Below are 21,497 nucleotides of genomic sequence, written 5' to 3' on the forward strand. Positions count from 1 at the left end.
AATTATTTTTTTCATAATTCTTTTAGGCTGACTTGAAAACCTTTTAGCCATACCGGGATAACTCTCGATGCTACACAAAAATCAACAAGTGTTAGGTTATTATGATCAAATGTAAGACACAATTAATATAGGCATATGATGTGTCAAGCTAGGAAGTTGAAAAGTTTAGCTAGGAAGTTGAAATGAAATGATATTTGAATCTTTAAAAGGATATGTACCCCTACAAGGATGAATGAGCCTTCAAAACGGTAAAGTCTATTATTCTTATCATCCCTGTCTCTTTTCTGTGTGCATCCTCTAATATTTATGAGCTGTAATCTATTATATACTTGGAGGGAGGTTTAACTAAAAGCTACAGTATATCTTTACTTGGGACTGGATTCTAGACCTTGTATTAGAAACGTGGTTCAAGTAGTAGCTCCTTTGTGTCTTTGGGTGGGTGTTTTTTACTTATGAAATCCCTTCATGGCTAATCTTACGACTTGTGTCACAACTCATAAAGCAAATCCTTTCGGAGGTTGATGCATATGACCTTTTGTTCAAGGGCGTTGTCTCCAACCCTAATGTCATTGGAGTCAATGAGTTTTGCGGTAAGTTGGTCATAATGCACACCTCCTGTTCGGGTGAGGGTGAGGTTTATGGCTGCCAGTTTGGTCCAATAACCGCACAATCTTTTCCAAATATTTCCATAGAGTAATAGGAAGGTTGGAAGACTCTTGCTAGACATGATAGTATAAGTTTCCCGGCTTAATGTAAAATCATCTACCACAGAAAATATGACAATTAAGCATTTGAGACTTCCAAGGGTCGTTGGAGAGTGTTTCTCATGTATACAATGGAAAACCAGAACAAAATATAACCTTTGGTTACACTACAGATGGTGACTACTTGTTAGCTTTACACTTCCTAATTCTCAATATACAGGAACATCTGTTGTTTCAGGTAGTGTGGAACTTGAGAAATACCCTATTAACATAGAGACACTTTGTTGACAGAATTATTGTTATAATTTCTCCATCAATTAATAGTGATTATAAACTACTCAAAAAGTTGGTCGACCTTGTAGAATACCTCTGGTAATAACCAACTTTCTTTGGCTCCATGCCCACAACCTCCATTTGCTAACTGCAAATATTAGAGTGAGGAGTTGGTCACCACCATTTTAAGGGCAAGTCACTTGGTTGGTTTGGAACTTCCTTTTGGCTAGGAAATCTGCAATTTTAGTTAATTTCTTTCGGTTGTGATTAACACTAAATGTTTCAAAAACGGGCTTATGAAATAGTGGTCATGTGCAATGGGCCCATAAAGGCGATAGTTACTTTGGTGTTTCTAACTGACATAGATATTAACAATGAACATGGACTCACCAAAGATTTTAGCTATTTTAATGCCTGATTCTAGGCAAATTTTAAGACCTTTGATAATGGCTTTAAATTACTACATCGTCAGGAGCCTTCCCTCAGTCTAATTTATTAAATATGATGAATCTGTTGAGAAATCTAGGGCTTTTATTAGGGTTTAATTATTAAATGATTTCTCTTCAATTTTGACATTTACTTGTGATATATAATTACTTCATTACCATTATCGTTATGTTCTATTCATCATCAAAGTAATGACAAACAAGAAGATCACAAATGCAACAATAGAGACATCAGAGGTAGGCTCCAAGCCAGGGAAAAACCCCTCAATAGGGGAAAACCCAGAGAACTTCCCTTCTTATAGAATTTCTTTCAACAAAGACTTCCAAGACCAAGACACAAGACCACTCACCAAAATATCAGGTCAGCCACCCATAGATCTGCTTCACAAATTTGTCACTGTCTCTGCAAAATTTAGAACCTGTGGAAACCCTAGTTTCTTCAGAAAACTCGCACGTGTGAACCTGTCAAGAGAGGTGACTGTCCAGAACGAAAGTCTTTCTTCTTTCTGCATTCTCGCCTTCCTTAGGGACCCTCGCATTATTTTCTTGAGCTGCAGATGAATAGATAGGTGTATGCCAAGATGTGTATCTCATGGAGGTCGAGTTCCTCCCTTTTTATAGCCTTTTGAATGGGTGCTCATGCCTTTTCTAGGCCGACTTGGTGGGCTGGCTGACCTGACATTTTGGGAGCTTCTAGACAAAACTTTTATAAAATAATATTTTTCTTTTCTTGATACGTGATCCCTCCAAGGGATTTTACATCATGACTTTGACCTTGACTCTATACAAAACCCTAGAGCACACAATGGGTGCTTTGACCTAGGACAAGTAATCATGGGCAAGAAACCCATTTACAAATAAATTAATTTTCTTTTACAAAATATTTTTCTTTCTCCTTTTTCTTTGATAAGTACAATGATTAGATCAAGTCATTATACAAATACAATTATGAAGACCGAAACTAGTTACAACTTTCAACAGAATCTTCATTCACAATTGCTTCATTGCAACCTCCATCATATTTAGGCACATAATCTGTGACAACAGTCTACAGGCTTGGCTCTGGCTTAAAGTGTCCTGGTTATCTGCCTTTTCAAGTGTATTCATTACACAATTTCAGATGTAATAGGTTGAACTAATTATTATTGTCCAAGTTGGTATGAACTGCAGAAGTTTGAGCAGCAGAAAATGGAAAATGACACTTTGAATTGTTGAACATGAGGCATGTCGGCAGTAACCACTGAGATAAGATACACAACAGTTAGCATAGATGTGTAATACTATATGATAGTGGAACTTTGCTTTAGTTGTTGGGGCTAAAACAGGCCTAGCGGTAAGTTGATTTGTGCTCAAATATTTTATGTATTAAGAAACTTGGTTAGTAGGAGCTTTGCCAGAATTAAGAAAGTACTAATTTCTAAGTGAAAAAAACAGAAATAGTGAAATGGTCCTGAAAGATGAAGGGCTATATTTTTGAACTTAATAGTAGATCATTTCACCTTAATTGCTGGGATGCTTTTGTGAATGTAAGATATTGTAGAAAAGGCAAATAAGATAATGAAAAAAATTGTGATTAGTCAAAATATATTGAAGGTTAAATGTGTTTTATTTACAGTTTATTTTTCAAGTCTTCCTGTTTACTTTTGGACTTTTTATGGAAAAAGGCAGGAGCCAGGGTATTGTATGGGTTGAGTGGACAAAAGAGGTTCTCAACTATTGGAGAAGATCCTGACACTCATAGTGATTTCAAAGCTGTAAATAAGGCCCCGAAGGATGTTCCCTCAGCACGTGAGTTGGTGGAGAAGGTCTGAGCTTTCATTGCATATTATCCTGTTCATGAAGTTCACTGTGTTTTGTGATGTTTCATATTGAAGTTTTGAAGTGTGGATTATAGCTATGAAAGAAATTTAAAGTATGGATTATAGCTAGGCAACCAATTTAATAAATATAGTTGAAAAAGGAGTCTACTTATTTTATGAGTCAAAATATTTTGATGCAGGATATCGAACAAAATCGTATAATGCTATATATGAAAGGAGTTCCATCTGCTCCTCGCTGTGGCTTCAGTGCCTTAGCTGTCAAAGTGCTGCAAGAATATGGTAGACGACATCTCTTCACTAAAGTTTGTTACATCTTACGTAGTTATCATTTCATGACTTGTAATTGCTCTAGTGCCACTCATCTCTTTCTCATCGTTAGGTCAAGATTGACCTCACAACAAAATATATTCGAAATATGGTTATTATATTCTGTTAATAAGCAATATGTACATTGAGTATATTACCCACAGGGGTTGTGGTGTGTGTATGTGTGTGTGTTGCATGGGAGTAATAAGTAAAAATCCTAGTGAACTTCTATGCTCTCAATCACCTGCTTTGAGTTTGCCAAGCTTAAGTTTGATAAAAATTCGACATCCTAAATTTTGGTGATAAAATTTGGCATTAAAGTTGACAACTTCTAAATTTATATTTTTTAAAACATATAATAAGATTAACTAATATAACAAAATTTCATAAAGATAAATAAAATAAATATGATTTTGAAAAATATAATGGAGTTCGCGGACTGCTCTAGGGTTTGTTCTTTTTGCAAACTTATGATAGACACTGTGGCAGATAATGAGATTGCGATACACAGGGGAGGTGGGTCAATTTTCACAGATGACGAGCCCTTCTCTTTCCACGACGATGGACGATTTTTGTTTTCGGCTCGGTTTTCTGGGGAATGATCGACCCCTTGCAGTAGATTTTCCTCAGCCTCCGCAGACGTGCACATGCTCAGACCCTCAGAATCTTCCTATGCTTGGGCTTATGGTGATATTGAACCCTTGGAATAGAGACGAAACATGAGCTCCAAAGACCTTTCCTTCGATAGGGGTTTGTCAAATTTGGGGTGTTTGTGGCAGGTATGCCCAATTGGGTTGGCGTCAGTATCCTGTTTTCCTTCGGTTATGGGTTCTTGCGTTTGCCCTGCTTTGTCGATTTTGGGGTCCGCGGAAATGATGATGCCTGCGCACAGATGTGGTTTGTTCTCTCAATGGAATGCCCTTCGCTCACCCAACTATGCTCTGGACGAAAGATAGACAAAACCAAATAAGGAAAATTTTCAGATCTTTATAAAAAATATTATTGGGAAGTCCTCTCTTTTTTGGTCTGGGGACTTGGACTTGGCGGAAATTTGAAACAACCCATCGAGAACAATTTCAGCATCTTTGCAATTTCTTAATGCTTGTTTTTCAAAGGGAAGACACTATAGGATTCCACCAAGATGAAGGACTACGACTTCTCGAGGAATTCTACCATTATTTTGAATTTGAGGTTGTGTGGTGGAGCTCCAGGTACCAGAAACCCTAGTGGATCTGCCTCTTTTAAGGATGTAGTGCAAGGAAAGACTCCTAACCCTGCAGATCAGCTCCAAGACAACCTAGAACCCTACATCGTAGAACAAATGGATCAAGCACCAGCCATGGAGGAAAATCTGTCAGAGGTAAACTCTCTTTTTACTGCTCTTCAATCCAAGGCTATTATTGATTTTTAATGTACCTTGGACAAGTGGTTTCTCATGGGTTAGTCTCTACCTAGCAAAAAATGTCCAAAATAATTGTTTTCCTAAGTGTGACTTTATAAAGTGAAAGTGATTTTATAAGTGGTAAAGTCATTGTTAAATTATAAAGTGAAAATTGACTTTATACATAACATACATTGTGGGTACTTTATTTAATGGGTGAGTTAGAAAATAGAAAGTGAGAATTAAATGCACATTTGTTCTCATCCCTTGATCTAAATGAATCTAAGCCATTAGATCTTAGGGTTGCCCAAAAGTCATTTAGGGAAACAAAAGGGGGAAAAGAAAAGAGAGATTGCATTCATTCTTCATGAGCAGGTTGGAGAAAGGAGGCTGAGAGCTAGAGAAAAGTTTTGAAGGAGAAATTTGTTGCAGCAAGCTGAAGGAGTGATTTCTGGGCAAAGCTGGGCATGGAAATCAAGGCATAGAAGACAACATAAGGTACAGTACGAACAACATCTAATGCTGTGAGCTGCACGCCGTTTGAGAGAAGTTTTTGAAAAATCCGTACGGAATCCATACAGTACTGTCCGTACAGTCTGTATCCATACAGTACTGTCCGTACAGTCTGTATCCATACAGTGCATATTTTCAGCTTTAAATGGGCATGGAAATTGAGGCAAAGTGGGCACGGTTTTCAAGGAGATTTGGGCTGAAGAGATAAGTTGTATTTTTTTGTTTTGTTTTCTATGCAAATGTATTTTTCTTGAACTTGAAAGATAAATAAATTCGAAGAGCTCTCTAACAGGTTTTCCCCGGAGAAAATTGAAGGGGTTTTGCCTGGGTCTAAGTTGACCAAAAATCTCTGTGTATTTTTATGTGTGTTGCTGGTCTGTTTATGTCCATGTTTATTTTCAGCATGTGTTGATAGTCCCATGTGTTTTAATCTGAAAATTTCATTTTCAGAATTCTATATGTTGAATGTATGTTCATGGGAAAGGGCATTTAACTGAATGGGAGTGATAAGGTGAAATTAAAACCGGGTTGGGATTGCAGGAAACTTTTTAGTCATTAAATTTCAACATGGTATTAGAGCTACAAGATGAAAATTGCAGTTTGAACAACAGACAATAGTTTAGGAGAGCAAACAGTGGTTTGGACAACGAACTGAATTTTTGAACAACAAACTTAGTTTGGACAGCAAATTGAGATTTTGGGACAGAAAGGTGAAATTTCACACAGATTGAACTTTTGGGATAGTAAGGTGTGCTGGAAAGTTCATTTCTCCATTTTTCTTGGTTTTGTAAATTTTGGACAGCAGTCATGGCCATGTTCTTAAAGATAGAGGACAAACTAGATGGGATATCCAACTATACCGTTTGGAAGGACAAAATTCAGACAGTGTTTGAGGAGGCAACAATTTGGGACATAGTGCGACTAGTGGTTGTACCTCCTACAACTGCAGATGAACTTGCTGAATTCACAAAAAATAATGCAAAGGAAAAAAGGATTTTGATGGACAGTTTGAAGGATCATGTGGTTTCTCAGGTGAGAGGAAACACATATGCATATCAGATGTGGTCAGCTCGAACAACTCTCTATTAGAGTACCAATGAGAGCAGGAGGATGGTACTCAAAGAACAATTGAAGAACATCAGGATAACAAAGGCTGAAAGTGTAGTTCATTATCTTGGCAGGGTCCAACAGGTACGTGGTGATTTGACTGCTATCTGTGAGGCAATTGCACCCACAGAGTTAGTCAGGATAGCTGTAGCGGGACTTCCTAAGTCTTGGGAGGTCTTTGGAGATGTTGTTACCTCTAGGGAGAATCTTCCCAATTGGGACAGATTCTAGGATGATTGTGTGCAACATAAGATACGGAACAGTGGTATTGGTGGGGTGAAGATAACAGATGAGGAGGATGTAGCCTTGACAGCCAGGGGGAAGAACAAAGGGAAGGCCAAGAAAGGGTCCTCATCAAATGGGGCTAAGGGAAAGGAGAATAAGAAGAAGAAAGATACGGATATGTCCAAAGTCAAATGTTGGGCATGTCAGAAGATGGGACACTATGCTGCTATGTGTCTTGAGAGGAAGAACACGGGGAAGAAGGGTACTACAGCTTCAACAGAGGTGGAACAATTTGCTTCACAATTTGACAAGGACTTTGCATTTAGTACTTCTACATCTAGTAGGAGTACATCATCCGATGTGTGGTACATAGACAACGGGGCTTCCTGCCATATGACAGGTGCACGGGAGTTCTTTTTAGAGCTCGCAGAGAGGGCACTTGATATTGAGATTGTACTAGGAGATGACCACACTGTGAGAGTTGTTGGTGTGGGGACTGTGACCTTTGAAAGGGAGTTTTTGCCTCTTTTGAAGGTCATTGATGTTTCGTATGTTCTGGGGATGAAGAAGAACTTGATTTCAGTGTCTGCTATGGAGGAGAAGGGGTTGGCATCACTTTTTCAAGAAGGCAAGTATTGATGCATCCTAAGGGAGCTTCCATCACTTCAGCCAAAGTGATTGGAGTCCACTTTGGGAAACTATACAAGTTCAATATTCAACCGGCAAGAGCATTGGTGAGTAGCACATCTGGTAGCACTCACACTAGTACCACCAACAATAGAGACTTGTGCGAGTTATGGCACCGGAGGATGGCGCATATGCATAATGGAGCTTTGAGAATACTGAGGGAGATCACTACTGGAGTTCCTGATTTCAGTGTCGAGCATTATGAGGTTTGCAGAGGGTGTGCTTTGGGCAAGTACACCAAGTTACCATTCCCAACAAACAACAACAGATCTACAGGTATACTAGACTTGATTCGTACTGATGTTAGTGGTCGTATGTCTCATGTGTCTTTGGGTGGTTATGAGTATTATGTTATATTCATTGATGACTACTCTAGGAGGGCTTGTAGATATTTCCGGAAGACCAAGGGTGAGGTCTTCAATTGCTTTAAAGAGTTCAAAGCTCTTGTGGAAAAGAAAACAGGTAGGAAGATTTGGGTCTTCAGGTCAAACAATGGTGGTGAGTACACCCATGGTGGGTTTACTGACTTCTGTGCACAAAAGGGCATTAGGAGAGAGTTCACGGTTCCTTACAACCCCCAGCAAAATGAGGTGTCTGAAAGGAAGAACAAAGTTGTTGTTGGCACTGATAGAGCGATGATTCATGATCAGGGGTTGCCTTTGCTTTTATGGGTTGTGGCTTGCAATACTGCTGTTTATCTTCAGAACAGGCGTCTTCACAGAGTATTGGGGAATATGACTCTGAAGGAGGCTTTCACCAGAGAGAAGCCTCATGTGGGACATCTTCGTATCTTTGGATATCTCACATATTCTTATATCCCCAAAGAGCAGAGGACGAAGCTGGAACCCATGGCAGAGAAGGGTATCTTTATGGGTTACAGTGAGACTTCGAAGGCCTATCGGATCTTCATTCCTTCTAAACGGAGAGTGGTGATTAGGAGGGATGTGAAGTTCGAGGAGGAGAGGGCCTATCGGAGATCACGGGAGTATGATGAGAGTGAGTCACAAACTTCTCCTTAGCAGGGAGGTTAGGTACATGGAGCAGGACCTCAGGGTTCTGGATCCACTGGTACAGGAGGTACTTTAGAGTCAGTGACATTTGGGGCACCAGTGGCGAGTTCATCGAACACTTTTTTAGGGAGTTCCACTGGTACAGAGTTCACATGGCACTTCAGTTGACACAGGCACAAGTTCTTCGAGGACAGGTGCTGGTACAGGCACACCAGGGTCAGTTGGCAGACCTTCAGGTTCACCAGATTGGGGGGTAGAGGATGAGGTTCCCTATGGGGAAGCTTCTTCAGGGAAGAGGAGGCCCAAGTGGCTTCAAGACACCTTGAAGGAAGTGGAGTCCGTTGGTCCTCTGAAGAGGGTGAATAGGGAGAGTGTGCCACCTGAGCGGTTTTGCAGTTATGTAGCCAAGGCTACCAGCATTGTTGACTCTGAGCCTACTAGCTATGAGGAGGCTGCTAGCCAGGAGGTATGGAGAGAGGCTATGGTGGAGGAGTATGCCTCTATCATTAAGAACAATGTCTGGGAAGTGGTACCTAGGCCTGAGGGCAAGTCAGTTGTGACTTCCAGGTGGCTCTACAAGATCAAGCATGTTGCGGATGGCAGCATTGAGAAGTTCAAGGCGAGGTTTGTGGCTAGAGGGTTCTCACAGATAGAGGGAGTTGACTATGATGAGACCTTCACTCCCGTAGCTCGGTACACTTCTATCCGGTCGCTTATTTCTATTACTGCAGAAATGGGTTGGAAGATCCATCAGATGGATGTGAAGACCGCATTTCTGAACGGAGTTATAGAGGAGAAGGTGTATGTTGAGCAGCCACAGGGCTTTGAGGTACTTGGGCGGGAGACCCATGTATGCCGGTTGAGGCGAGCACTCTACTAACTTAAGCAAGCATCGAGAGCTTGGTATTCGAGGATTGATACTTGCAACAAATGGGTTTAATGAAGAGTGATGCAGATTCGAACCTATACTACATTGTTGTAGGGGATGATCCACTCATTCTTGTGTTGTATGTTGATGACTTGTTCATTACTGGGGCAGAGAGATTGATTAGTGGTTGCAAGGAGGATCTTGCTATGGAGTTCGAGATGAATGACATTGGGATGATGCATTACTTTTTGGGGCTTGAGGTCTGGCAGGAGGAGGGGCATATCTTTCTGGGGCAGGGGCAGTATGTCTGCACCTATGATCACACCTATGATCACCAACTGGAAGCAACTTCATGCTTTAGATTCTAGTTTGGTGGATCCCACATTGTATAGGCAACTTATTGGGTCCTTGATGTATTTGGTCAACACTAGGCCAAATATATGCTTTGTATTGAACACTTCTAGCCAGTTCATGGTTGAGCCCAGGAGGGTGCATTGGGTAGCTACAAAGCACATTCTCCGCTACGTGCAGGGGACTGTTGATTATGGTATGGACTATAGGTGAGGAGATGGAGTGAGGTTGGTAGGTTACACAAATTCAGATTAGGCAGGGTGTGCTTCTGACAGGAAAAACACTTCAGGGTGTTGCTTTGGATTGGGTTCGGCAATTGTGTCGTGGTTCAGTCGAAAGCAAAAGTCAGTTGCTTTGAGCTCTTCTGAGGCTGAGTATATGGCTACTAGCCAGGCTAGTTGTGAGGCCATTTGGCTTCACAAGTTGTTGTATGGCCTATTTGATTAGGGGTTGATACCGACGGTTATTCACTGTGATAATCAGAGTTGCATTAAACTCACGAAGAATCCAGTGTTTCATGACTGGTCAAAACACATTGACATCAGATATCATTTCATCAGGGACTATGTTCAGAAGGGGGTAGTGAAGCTGGAGTATATATCAACAGATGAGCAGGTGGCCGTTGTTCTCACGAACTCCTTGCCAAGAGGCAAGCATGTCCATTTCAGGGACAAGATGGGTGTGGTGAGAGACACTTTCCTCGGTAAGAGGGAGTGCTGATTTTTAATGTACCTTAGACAAGTGGTTTCCCATGGGTTAGTCTCTACCTAGGGAAAAGTGTCCAAGATAATTCTTTTCCTAAGTGGGACTTTATAAATGGTAAAGTCAATGTTAAATTATAAAGTGAAAAGTGACTTTATACATAAAGTACAATGTGGGTACTTTATTTAATGGGTGAGTTAAAAAATAGAAAGTGAGAATTAAATACACATTTATTCTCATCCCTTGATCTAAATGAATCTGAGCCATTAGATCTTAGGGTTGCCCAAAAGTCATTTAGGGAAACAAAAGGGGGAAAAGAAAAGAGAGACTGCATTCATTCTTCATGAGCAGATTGGAGAAAGGAGGCTGAGAGTTGGAAAAAGGTTCTGAAGGAGAAATTTGTTGCAACAAGTTGAAGGAGTGATTTATGGGCAAAGCTGGGCATGGAAATCAAGGCATAGAAGACAACAAAAGGTACAGTACGAATAACATTTAATGTTGTGAGCTGCATGCCGTTCGAGAGAAGTTTTTGAGATTTTTTTTTGAAAAATCCATACAGTCCGTACAAAGGTACGGAAATCCGTACAATCTGTACGGAAATCCGTACTGCACAGTATGTATCCATACAATACATATTTTTAGCTTCAAGTGGGCATGGAAATTGAGGCAAAGTGGGCACGATTTTCAAGGAGTTTTGCACTGAAGAGATAACTTGTATTTTGTTGTTTTGTTTTTGCCTGCAAATGTATTTTTCCTGAACTTGAAAGATAAATAAATTTGAAGAGCTCTCTAACAGGTTTTCCCCGGAGAAGATTGAAGGGGTTTTGCCTGGGTCTAAGTTGACCAAAAATCTGTGTATTTTTATGTGTGTGTGATTGGCCTGTTTATGTCCATATTTATTTTTAGCATGTGTTGATAGTACCATGTGTTTTAATTTGAAAATTTCATTTCCAGAATTCTATATGTTGAATGTAAGTTTATGGGAAAGGGCATTTAACTGAATGGGAGTGATTAGGTGAAATTAAGACTGGGTTGGGATTGTAGGAAACTTTTTAGTCATTAAATTTCAACAGCTATAATATGCGAGTTCAATGGGTTTTGGCCTAGATCTGATGCTTTACACAAATGGGTCTTCACTTCATGGACCCCCAACAATGACATATATTTATGCTTCAAAGGTTTCTTCATTGTTCAATTTGATACACAGAAAGATCTGGACACTGTCATGAATGATGGGCCTTGGTTTTGGGGAAGAGTTGGGCTCTTCATCACCCCATGGTTCCCAGATTTTGATGCCACAAATATGGTGGTCTCAACTATGTTGGTATAGGTGTGACTCCCAAATCTCATCCTACCCTTTTGGCACCACAAGTTTCTAGAGGAATTTGGAAATACACTGGGAAAATTCAAAAAACTGGACCTTGAAAGAACATAGAGGTATTTTTACCTTTGCCAGACTCTGTGTAAAGATAGACCTTAGAGAAGGTCTACCTGACGACATTCAACTGAAACACAAACTTTTAGTGGACCCAAGTACTAGATTACGCGAATACAACATTCATATGTCAAATATGCTTTCAAACAAGACATTTTCAAGACACATGCCCACAGGCAAAATAGATAACAAACAAGAAATAGAGGCAGACCCATAAATCAAAAGGATGGAAGTTCTGCAATCCTCATGTCTCAGAAGACGATGAGGAAGAAATCATGGAGAACTAACCAAACCAAGTAGAAGTTGATGCATAGACTCAATATGGTCCAGTACCCTACATGCAGAATGACATTAAACCATAGGAAACATAGACACCAGAACAACAAGAAAACAAGACTCTTATAGAAAACGGGATGGGGGGTACAAAGAGATCACATCTTTCTGAGAGCTCAAATTTAGACAAAGAATCCTATCTAAAGACAACAAGTTTTGAACTAGCGATGGTACCAGTTGGTCCGGACTTAGGGGGATGGAAAAAAGTGTAGAAAAAGAAAGGCAAGAAAAAGAAGTTAAGGGATTATGTGTAGAAAAAGAAAGGCAAGAAAGAGAAGTTAAGGGATTATGTGTAGAAAACGAAAGGCAAGAAAGAGAAGTTAAGGGATTATGTGTAGAAAAAGAAAGGCAAGAAAGAGAAGTTAAGGGATTATTATCACACTTAACTTCGATGTTTCATATGTTTTTTTTTCTTTTAGCTCTTAAGCTGAGAGTTGCATCTTTCATAATGCTTTTTAGCATATGCAGAATGTAATTCTCTTCCTTGATTTCGTAATGAATAAAATTACGGTTCTTTTCCCTTTGGAAAAAATGAATTTGAAAAATATATGAATATGATAAATAAAGATATTTTTTTCCAAGGAAAAAAACGTAATTTTATTAATCTTGAAATAAGTAACATAATTACATTTTGTATATGCTGAAAGAATTCAGAAAAATAAGTCACATGGCTTATGAGTAGATATTGTTGAAAAATAATGTGGCTATGGTCGACATTTTTCATTGCAAAAACATCTAGAAGAATTTAGTTTTTGTCATCTACAAGTTGGCCCCATCTAGCCCTGCAAGTCGGCTCCAAGAAGACTTCATGCTGACCCCATTAAGGCTAATAAGCTCTCACATGATGCCTATATATTAGAGCTTGTTGATCCTCATTTCATCCCATCAATTCATCAAGCATTCAATTTGCAATTGGTGAAGTAATATGACACGTGTGAAGGATAGAAGGAGGACTATTACACTTGCGTTTTGATATCTACTTTGACTGAGTTTGTCTTGGGATCATTCTGTGGAAAACCTAATCTCTTTGAAGGTCGAATACATCTAGAATGTTCGTTGATTCTTGAGTCTGTAATTTCGCTCCATTTTGCAAGGCGTTGAATTTGGTTGATCGAGGATTTTGATAGTGAATTTAGGCCGAAAATTTCAGGACTATTTTCGGCCTCTTGTGACAGGTATCTTAGGCCTGAATTTCGGCCTCTTTGTGCAGACCTTACTTATTAGATAGATGTGGAATTTCTGTCCTTTTTATGAGCAGACATTGAATAGTATTTCATTGTTGACTATTTTGGATTGGTTGGAACATTTTGATGTACTATTGATAGACATAATCTTTTCTCTCATAACGATTTTTTTTTGGTTTTTCCCCTTGTGAGTTTTTCCCTAGCCGTGAGCCTGATGTTGGTGTCTCTTGTATCTTGCTTATTGTCTATTGTTCATTGTCTACCAATATCTCTATTTACTGCTCTTATTAAAGAATTAATGGTTGAAGTTTTTCATGTATAGCTACTTTTTTATTAAAGGATAGAGAAGGAACTGCTTGTATTAATAGAAGTAGTTATCGTTTGTGAAAAACTATTCTAGTCATTGCATCACTAGAATTTCAACAGATATAAGGAAAATACAGTAAAAATTTACATGAATAAACCAAGGTTAAATGTGATAATAATCGCTTAACTTCTCCTTTTTGCCTTTCTTTTTCTAAACCTTTTGCCAACCACTTGGGTTGGGATCAACCAATAACATTGCCAATTCATTTCCATCTGTCTGCAGGGGGAACTTCTTTGTCTAAGTCTGAGCTCTCAGAGACATGAGTTCTCTTATACTCCCCATGGCCTTTTCGTTGTGTGCTTCCTCTTTCTGCTGTTTTGATGCTTGGATCTCGACTAATTCAGTGCCCTTCTGAATATGGGTTACAATGCTCGACTGAGCCGCAACACCCCCTTCTGCATGGTTACCATGTTGAACTTGAGCATCCACTTCTGCTTGGATTGGCTGGTTCTCCATTGTTTCTTCTTCTTCTGAGACGAGAGGATTAGATACCTGCCATGCTTTTGGCTTATGGGCTTGCCTCCTCTTTTTCAAAATCTCTTTTTCCTATGGGCATGTGTTCTGCAAGTGTCCTATTTGAAAGTGTTAAAATTAGGGAAACTTCGAGATGAATTCCCTTTGGAAACCCTTCTGCCCCCAAAAGGGAAAATCATTACACCCCAAATGAGAATTCAATTGATCAAAGGATTTCTTTTTATTATTGTAAGACAAATTTATTTGGGCAAAGATTTATTTGGAAAAAGTTGAAAGAAGTTTTTCAAAGTCGGCCTTCCAGAATTAAAAGATAATGGTGGCATAAGTTCAGGCTGGTTCCTCTAATAGAGGCCCCCTTTCACCCAACCGAATGCCTATAAAATAAGACCTCATTGCATCTCATTGAACACACACTCACACACTTTTGATCTAAGATTTTTTGGTGGATAAGGAGCTCTGTTCTAGCATTCGATGATGATCTATCTTGGTATCTATCTACAACCTTCCTCTATGAGATATTGCGGCCTAATATATTGAAGCTTTGCGTTCGAATCCATCAAGCCTCTGTTCATATGTGGCCTAATTGTGTGGCCCTTTCTCAAGAGGATCCCTGTGATTTATAGCTACTCAAATACAACATATCTTAATAGGTTAAATGCGGCACACTACCTTTGTAAGTATGAACAAACTTCTTCTCTGTATTCATTTCTAATCATATGTGATCTGTCTTTATAAAGAAGCGAACTTTATTTAAGGATATTATGGCGAAGTTTCTATCATATATGACAAACAATGATAAATGGCAAGGTCTTTATATCTGGAACATACAACAAACAATAATGTATGGCAAGTCTTTAGTGCTATATTATCTTGTGATTGTCATCATATGACAGGGATATCTATATGAAAACAATAATGATGTTTGTATCAGTTATGATAAGCAATGTTCTTGTGTGGCAGTCATTATATGACGAAGATAATTGGCTGTCTCCTTGTATGGTAATTCTTATATAACAATAATGATCTTCTAACCTCAATATGACAGTCAACTTGGATCTAAATATGGCAATGAGATTCATGACATCAGTGACCTTGCTATATATGATCGCAGTGGAGAATAATAGAATGATGGCAACAACCTTTGACACGTCAACAACCTTATGTTAGTAACTCTAATATGGTAGTAATCTTATGCTCATAATCTTGACATGTCTTTGAAGTATGATGTTTTTTATCAGCGACCTATAATAGTGGCTTCGATTCATGTCAATGATCTACATGTATGGTAGTAGCATTGAATTGCTATAACCCTATGTAAGTACCTTAATATGTGACAATAAACTAAAGGTTGGTGGTAACGCTAGCTGACAAAGAAATCTAATAATAGTGGCCTTGCTTATGATACTTGATAACAATAACTTGATGGACAAAGCATAACAGTGATCTTGATGTGGCATTGTTCATGATAGTGAATGACATGGCAGTAACTCTGGTAGAAACATTCTCTTGATGACAATATGGATATCAGGTGTGACAATGACAATGTTGATGGCAGCTCTCTTGGACTTGTTTCATTCAGTTCACAAATGAAGTTGTGAACCAACTTGGGTTGGCCCTAGGTGGCCTGACATGATTGATGATGTCTCATAATGATGTACTTTGTGTCTCAACTGAGCAATTGATGAATATTTAATAGAAGAAGAATTTGGATGGGTTTTCCTCCTTGTGGGGTTTTTCCCTAGTCTTTGACCTAAATCATGGTGTCTCTATTTGTGCATGCTTTTCTTCTATTGTTGTTTATTGTTCTGCTGCATTATTATTCTTTCTACATAATTGCTAATGATGTTAAGATGTTATGGGGTGAATGTGATATGTAAATGATGAAAAAGTTTAAAATGCAACTATCTACAACAAAGAACAATATAGCCCTAAAAAAAATTAATAGAAAACATGTTTGACATGTGAATGTCGTGTTCTCGTAATCTAATAATTGGGGCCTCTGAAAGTTTTATGTTTCAATTGTATGTGGTTAGGTAGACCTTTGTTGAGGTCTATTTCTACACCAATTCTGGCGGAAGTAAATAGACCTTTCTCTGTTCTTTCAAGGTCCATCTTTTTGAATTTTCCTAGAGTATTTCCAATATCCTCTAGGACCTTATGGTGCCAGAAAGGAAGAGGGAGATTTGGTAGTGTCACCTGTTGACCACTCTGTGTCAACTACCCTAGAGCAGTACACATTTTTGCAAATGAATTCCATCATGTTCGAGGAGTCATATATTCAGGATTCATCATTATCATTCATCAGTTTATCAGAGTTGTAAACCCAAATTTTGCAAGTTTACTGTAAATGATGCTAATAGGAACATTTAATTATGTAACTACACCTAGGTAAGCCTTTGATTTTGGCAAATATTTTAATCCTGGGAAGTTTTTTAACCTCACCGAATTATGTATGTTTCTAAACATGGATAATCGACATAGTTTTTCTTCTGGTTTAAACCCCAAAGCTAGGGTGGAATTCATTGACAAGGTCTTAGGTGAGTCCTAGTATTATATTGAGTCTTTTGTAAAAGAGTGTGGGAATAATTTAAACACGTTTGTCTAAATTATTTTATTACAAACACACTTGGTCTATACTAGATCTATTGTGTCGCAAAATTGGGTAAATTATTAAAGGCCTATGTCTAAAGGTGTTTTCCCCTTTCAAGGGTTGAATTAATTGTAATATTTTGATGTAAAAATATTTTGGTGCGTGGTCTCTCGTATTTAGACATCATGGTTAAAATATTTAAGGGCGGAAAAATGATTAATACCCTTTAGTGTCAATTAATTAATTTTTTTGGCGAAATTAAATTAAAATCGTAAGCCAAAAAATTAATTAATTTTGAGTCAAAAAATAATTATTTTTATTTTTGGTTTTCTAGCAAAAAGTGAAAAAAATTATTAGCCAATAATTGAGAGAAAATAAAATTCTCTCCCAGTGGAAAAACGAATTTTGTAGAAAGTGGTCAGTTCAAGGAAGAATTAAATTGACAAACCTAATTCCAAGGCGAAAAAATTTCAAGAAATTCTTTGGGACTAGAAAATAATTATTTTTTCAAGAAAATTATATTTTTTGGGTCTAGTTAGTTGAAGAAAATTCGTGGGTCCAAAAGAAGTCCAATTTCCAAGGTCCTTTATCAAGGAAAAAATCAAATTTTTAACAAAAATTGAGCTTATGGACCAAGGTGATTAAGTCAAAAATTATTTTTTTGAGGAAAAAAGGTCAAAATAATATTTTTTGGACCAGGAAAAAAGGGAATTATTATGGAATTCGAATTTCTTCATCAAGATCAAGGGATAAGATTTATTTTTGGCATGGATCAAGCACCAAGTAGTTGTTATTATCTAGGATCAAGTCAAAAATGTGCAACTTATTGGACCTAGCCGTTTTCCACTTGGAGGGGGATCTAGATCTCTCTATTTTCTATATAAGGAAGCTATTTGCTCCTCATTTGACACTGAAAATTTTGTAAAGAAGCTCTGAGTCAAGCTCTGCTGCTGTAATATTTTTCTGGAAATAATAAAGAAGTCTTTGGGGTTTATTCATGGTGGTGTTCCTCTTTTGCTTCTTGTGGTAATTTTTTTTTGAATCGTGTTCTTAATGCTCTATTGAAATTAATTTTTTATAAGTTATTATTTCATTAGCCAGTTGTTGGATTAACTATTTGCACAGGTATCTTGCATTAGTTATTGGGCTTAGAGAAGCATTTTAAGTTAATTGATCTAGCAGGTATCTCTAGATCTTGAGATTTATTGTGTTATCTAGCCTCTAGTGATCTAATAACTTGATCTTAAGTGTGTAGAGAATTTTATGGTATTCAAATCTTGGGCGTGAGGGGAAGTCTTCAGTTGGACTAGCCAACTCCCAAGACAAGAAAGCTTAAGAGCCCATTGTGTTAAACTTCAAGACTTATTTAACAATTGGTTTTGCAAAGATTTGGCCATTGCTGGCCAAAAAAAATTATTATCTCTCTTATTTACTTGAATTTCTTTGTGCTCCAATTGATAGATCTGCTAATTAGAGCTATTAATCACTAGACAAGGGAATGGAGTTGGACTCATGTTCCTCTTGATCTAGTCCATTGTTAATATTGTAGATTAATTTTGTAAATAATTTTTATCTAACCCTTGTACATTTATTTTTTTTTTCCTTTTTTTGTATATAGCATTTGGGGTTTGTTTAATTCTTGCAGATCTGAAGAGGAGGATTAAAATTGGTTTGGGGATTTCTCTAATAAAATTTTGCAGGTGGATCTGATCCATTGTTCCCTGAAGTATTCTAATTGTAAAGGGATCAATTTTGTAAGCTTGAGGAGAGAATTGCATCTAAAATTCCTAGTCATTGTAATCTCTCTTTAAGTTTTGAGGAGTCCTTCCTTCTTGTCTTGAAGGGCTTCCTTCCCATGTAATTTTGATAATAAAAGATAATTTTTTCTCTTGGGGAGCTTGGGACTTAGATCCCTTGGCATCCTCCATCTCCTTATTTCAAAAGGAGAACTAACATACTAACTTACTTCTGCCTACTAACTTGCATTTGCATTCTAACTCCATTTGCATTGCATAGTTTAATCTTTTTGTTGCATTTCATCATTTTGAAAATCACTGTTAGCAATCTCTTTGTCTTTTAGTTATTTGTGTTGATATCATTAAATTTCACTTGCTCCTATTCTCTATATCTCATAAGTGAAGAACGCTCTAATAAACACTATAACTAAAGACTTTTGAAATTGTTATCGTTAACATTGTTTCATTAAGAGATCTTAAGTTTGCTTCATTGAGTTGCTATTGGAAATTTTGTAGCCTTGTGAGCTAAGTTGATATCTCAATAAATTTTGGTTATAAGTGGTTTACATCTTTACATTGAAGCATATTGTCATTATCTCATCTCTTTGAAGCTATCTAACTTGGTCATCATCTTACATTTGCATCCTAGTTTAGATTGCATCCTTAAAATTTACCTCCAAGCCTAAGCTTGGTTGAAAGAAAATTAGGACCACCTTTCTTTTGTAGCTTGCAAAGGATAGACCCTCTTTAGTAGTTAACACGGTGACCTTGCAGTCATCAGAGCCACAGTTTTTGTAGCGCCGGAGGCATCGGGTGGTTAGATCTCAAGGGGAGGGATCGTTAATCAAGCCATAACTTGCTTCCCCTTGCTTTCTCTCCACAACTTACTCTAGAGACTAGCCTCAAAACAACTAGGAGGAAGGATTCATCTAGATTAGGCATCTTAATTAAAATCAACCAAGATTTTGCATTTCACATTAGCTTAGATCTTGCATTCATTCCTTGTTGATCATTGGTGATTGGAATTGTGGGCTAAATTTATAATTTGCAAGTTTATTGTATCTGGAAATATCATATTTTCTTGCAATTGTCTTTCTTCAAGGTTCATTGCTCATATATCTGGTTATCTTGGTCTTTAAATTTTTGTGCTAACTCTTCTTGCAACATTGTTATTATTGTAACTTTGAACATCTATTTACTTGCAAGTATCTAAATTTCCATTGAGCATTGTAAAGGCACTGGTCTGTTACATTTATATTTTGTATCTGCCTTATTGATCCCAATTGCATTTATCTTAATATACATTGCTCATAAACTTTCACACTTGCTTTAATTAATAATCAAGTTACATTAATAATAATTTCCTTGCCCTTAATCTCCTAGGACTTGTTGTTCCAACAAGTTTTCTCTTTCATCATTACCTTTAGGGACTACCCCCCTTGACTTAGCTAGGAGAGAGTCTAAATAGAGTGAATAGGGATTTAGAGTGACAACCCCTGTTCTGAGCGTTGTGCCTTAGGTGTACACTTCAGGCGACAACATTTGTTGGCGCCGTTGTCGGGGATAGAGTTTTTTCTGTTCCTGGTTTTTCAACTAACTTTTTCAGTTCTTGCATTTTGGATTTTGGAGTTTGATTCTTGTTCAAGTGGCGACTCCACTTATTTCATTTTTGGCAAGGATTTCTGCATGAAGCTTTCTTCTTGTAGACTTCTTGCTAATCTTGGACAGGAGCCTCTCTCTAATATTCATTTTCTCTTTCAAGTTCAAGTGAGTAGGACATCATGGATGACTTGTTTGCTCCTTGTGATTTTACTAACTTTCAGGGAGCTCCACACAATTTTCCGCCTTCATTTTGTGTGGCCATCGATGAGGTGCCCCTTTTTCGAGGTAACAAAGCAATTTATGCCAAGACTCACCTTCAAAATGCCAATCTTTGCATCAGCAAGTGTCGCCCATATATCGGCTATGAAGATGTAAAGATGCAACTTTTCATTCTCACCTTAGGTGATGATGCTCTGGATTGGTTCTTAGAGTTCCCTGACAACACTTTTGATTCTTTACAATCAATCATTGATGCTTTTGAAGATAAATATTGAGACAAGAGAAAGGTCAAATCGAAATCCAAAGTAAAGGAAACTAAAGAGATGGAAATTGATCTTATCAAGGTGTTAACTCAAATGGTTAAAGATATGCAACTGAATCAAGTGCGGGTAATTAAGATACTGGAGGTTAACTAGGCTCAACTCATTAAGAACGTGGAACTTAATCAAGAAAAATTAATATCAGATCACGCTAAAGAAATGAGTTCCATGGAAGCTAATTAGATTACTCTTCAGAATAGGTTATTGGCCATAGAGGAAAAACATGTTGAGGAAATGAAGATCATGGAAGTTAATCACTCTAATCAGATAACCACCATGCAAAATCATTTGATCACCATGGAAGCAAATCATGAGAAAAAAATGAGTTTAGAGAATGGTCTTTCGGAATAATCACATCGCAAGGATTGGGTCGACGTTTTGAACCAACTAATGTGGTTCATCCTCAGGACAAGGTGAGAAATCAATCGATCTGAGAGAATAAATAGCAGGGATGCATCACTGTATAGTGTTAGCCGTTCATAGTTAGCCATTAGTGAAATAAAATTATTTAGTTAGAAACTAGCCGTTATGTAATAATAAATTATTTATTATCGAAAAAGTCGCAAATTTATTAATTAAATAATCTAATAAAATAATAATATAAGCAAGGGTTGACCTAGTCAATGGGATGAAGAAAACTAGTTGTTATCATAATAATATTAATTAGTTTGTAGAAAACTAGCCATTATAATAGGTGATTATAATAATATTAGGTAAAAGTTTTTATTATGTAATAAAATATTACAAAAAACTAACATATTTACCAAATTAAATAACTAAAATCTTATAAATTCATATAATAATGTCTTACAACTATTATAAATTTATATAATAATAATAGTTT

The 21,497-nt window shown here is 37.5% G+C and overlaps 1 protein-coding gene across 2 annotated transcripts in view; it reads left to right on the plus strand.

Moving 5' to 3' along the window:
• Positions 1–21,497, plus strand: part of LOC149171467 (monothiol glutaredoxin-S15, mitochondrial-like) — a 164,732-nt gene that overhangs the window by 89,774 nt on the left and 53,461 nt on the right. For both annotated transcript variants that reach the window (XM_089424094.1, XM_089424092.1), the window contains 2 exons: positions 3,088–3,228; positions 3,423–3,522. In XM_089424094.1, the coding sequence (XP_089280220.1) occupies positions 3,088–3,228; positions 3,423–3,522 (241 nt within the window). The remainder of the gene's footprint in view (positions 1–3,087; positions 3,229–3,422; positions 3,523–21,497) is intronic.

The sequence above is a fragment of the Pinus tabuliformis genome, chromosome 4_2, assembly GCF_031772625.1.
Source record: "Pinus tabuliformis cultivar Carrire ecotype Pingquan chromosome 4_2, CPIR1, whole genome shotgun sequence".
Taxonomy (NCBI): domain Eukaryota; kingdom Viridiplantae; phylum Streptophyta; class Pinopsida; order Pinales; family Pinaceae; genus Pinus; species Pinus tabuliformis.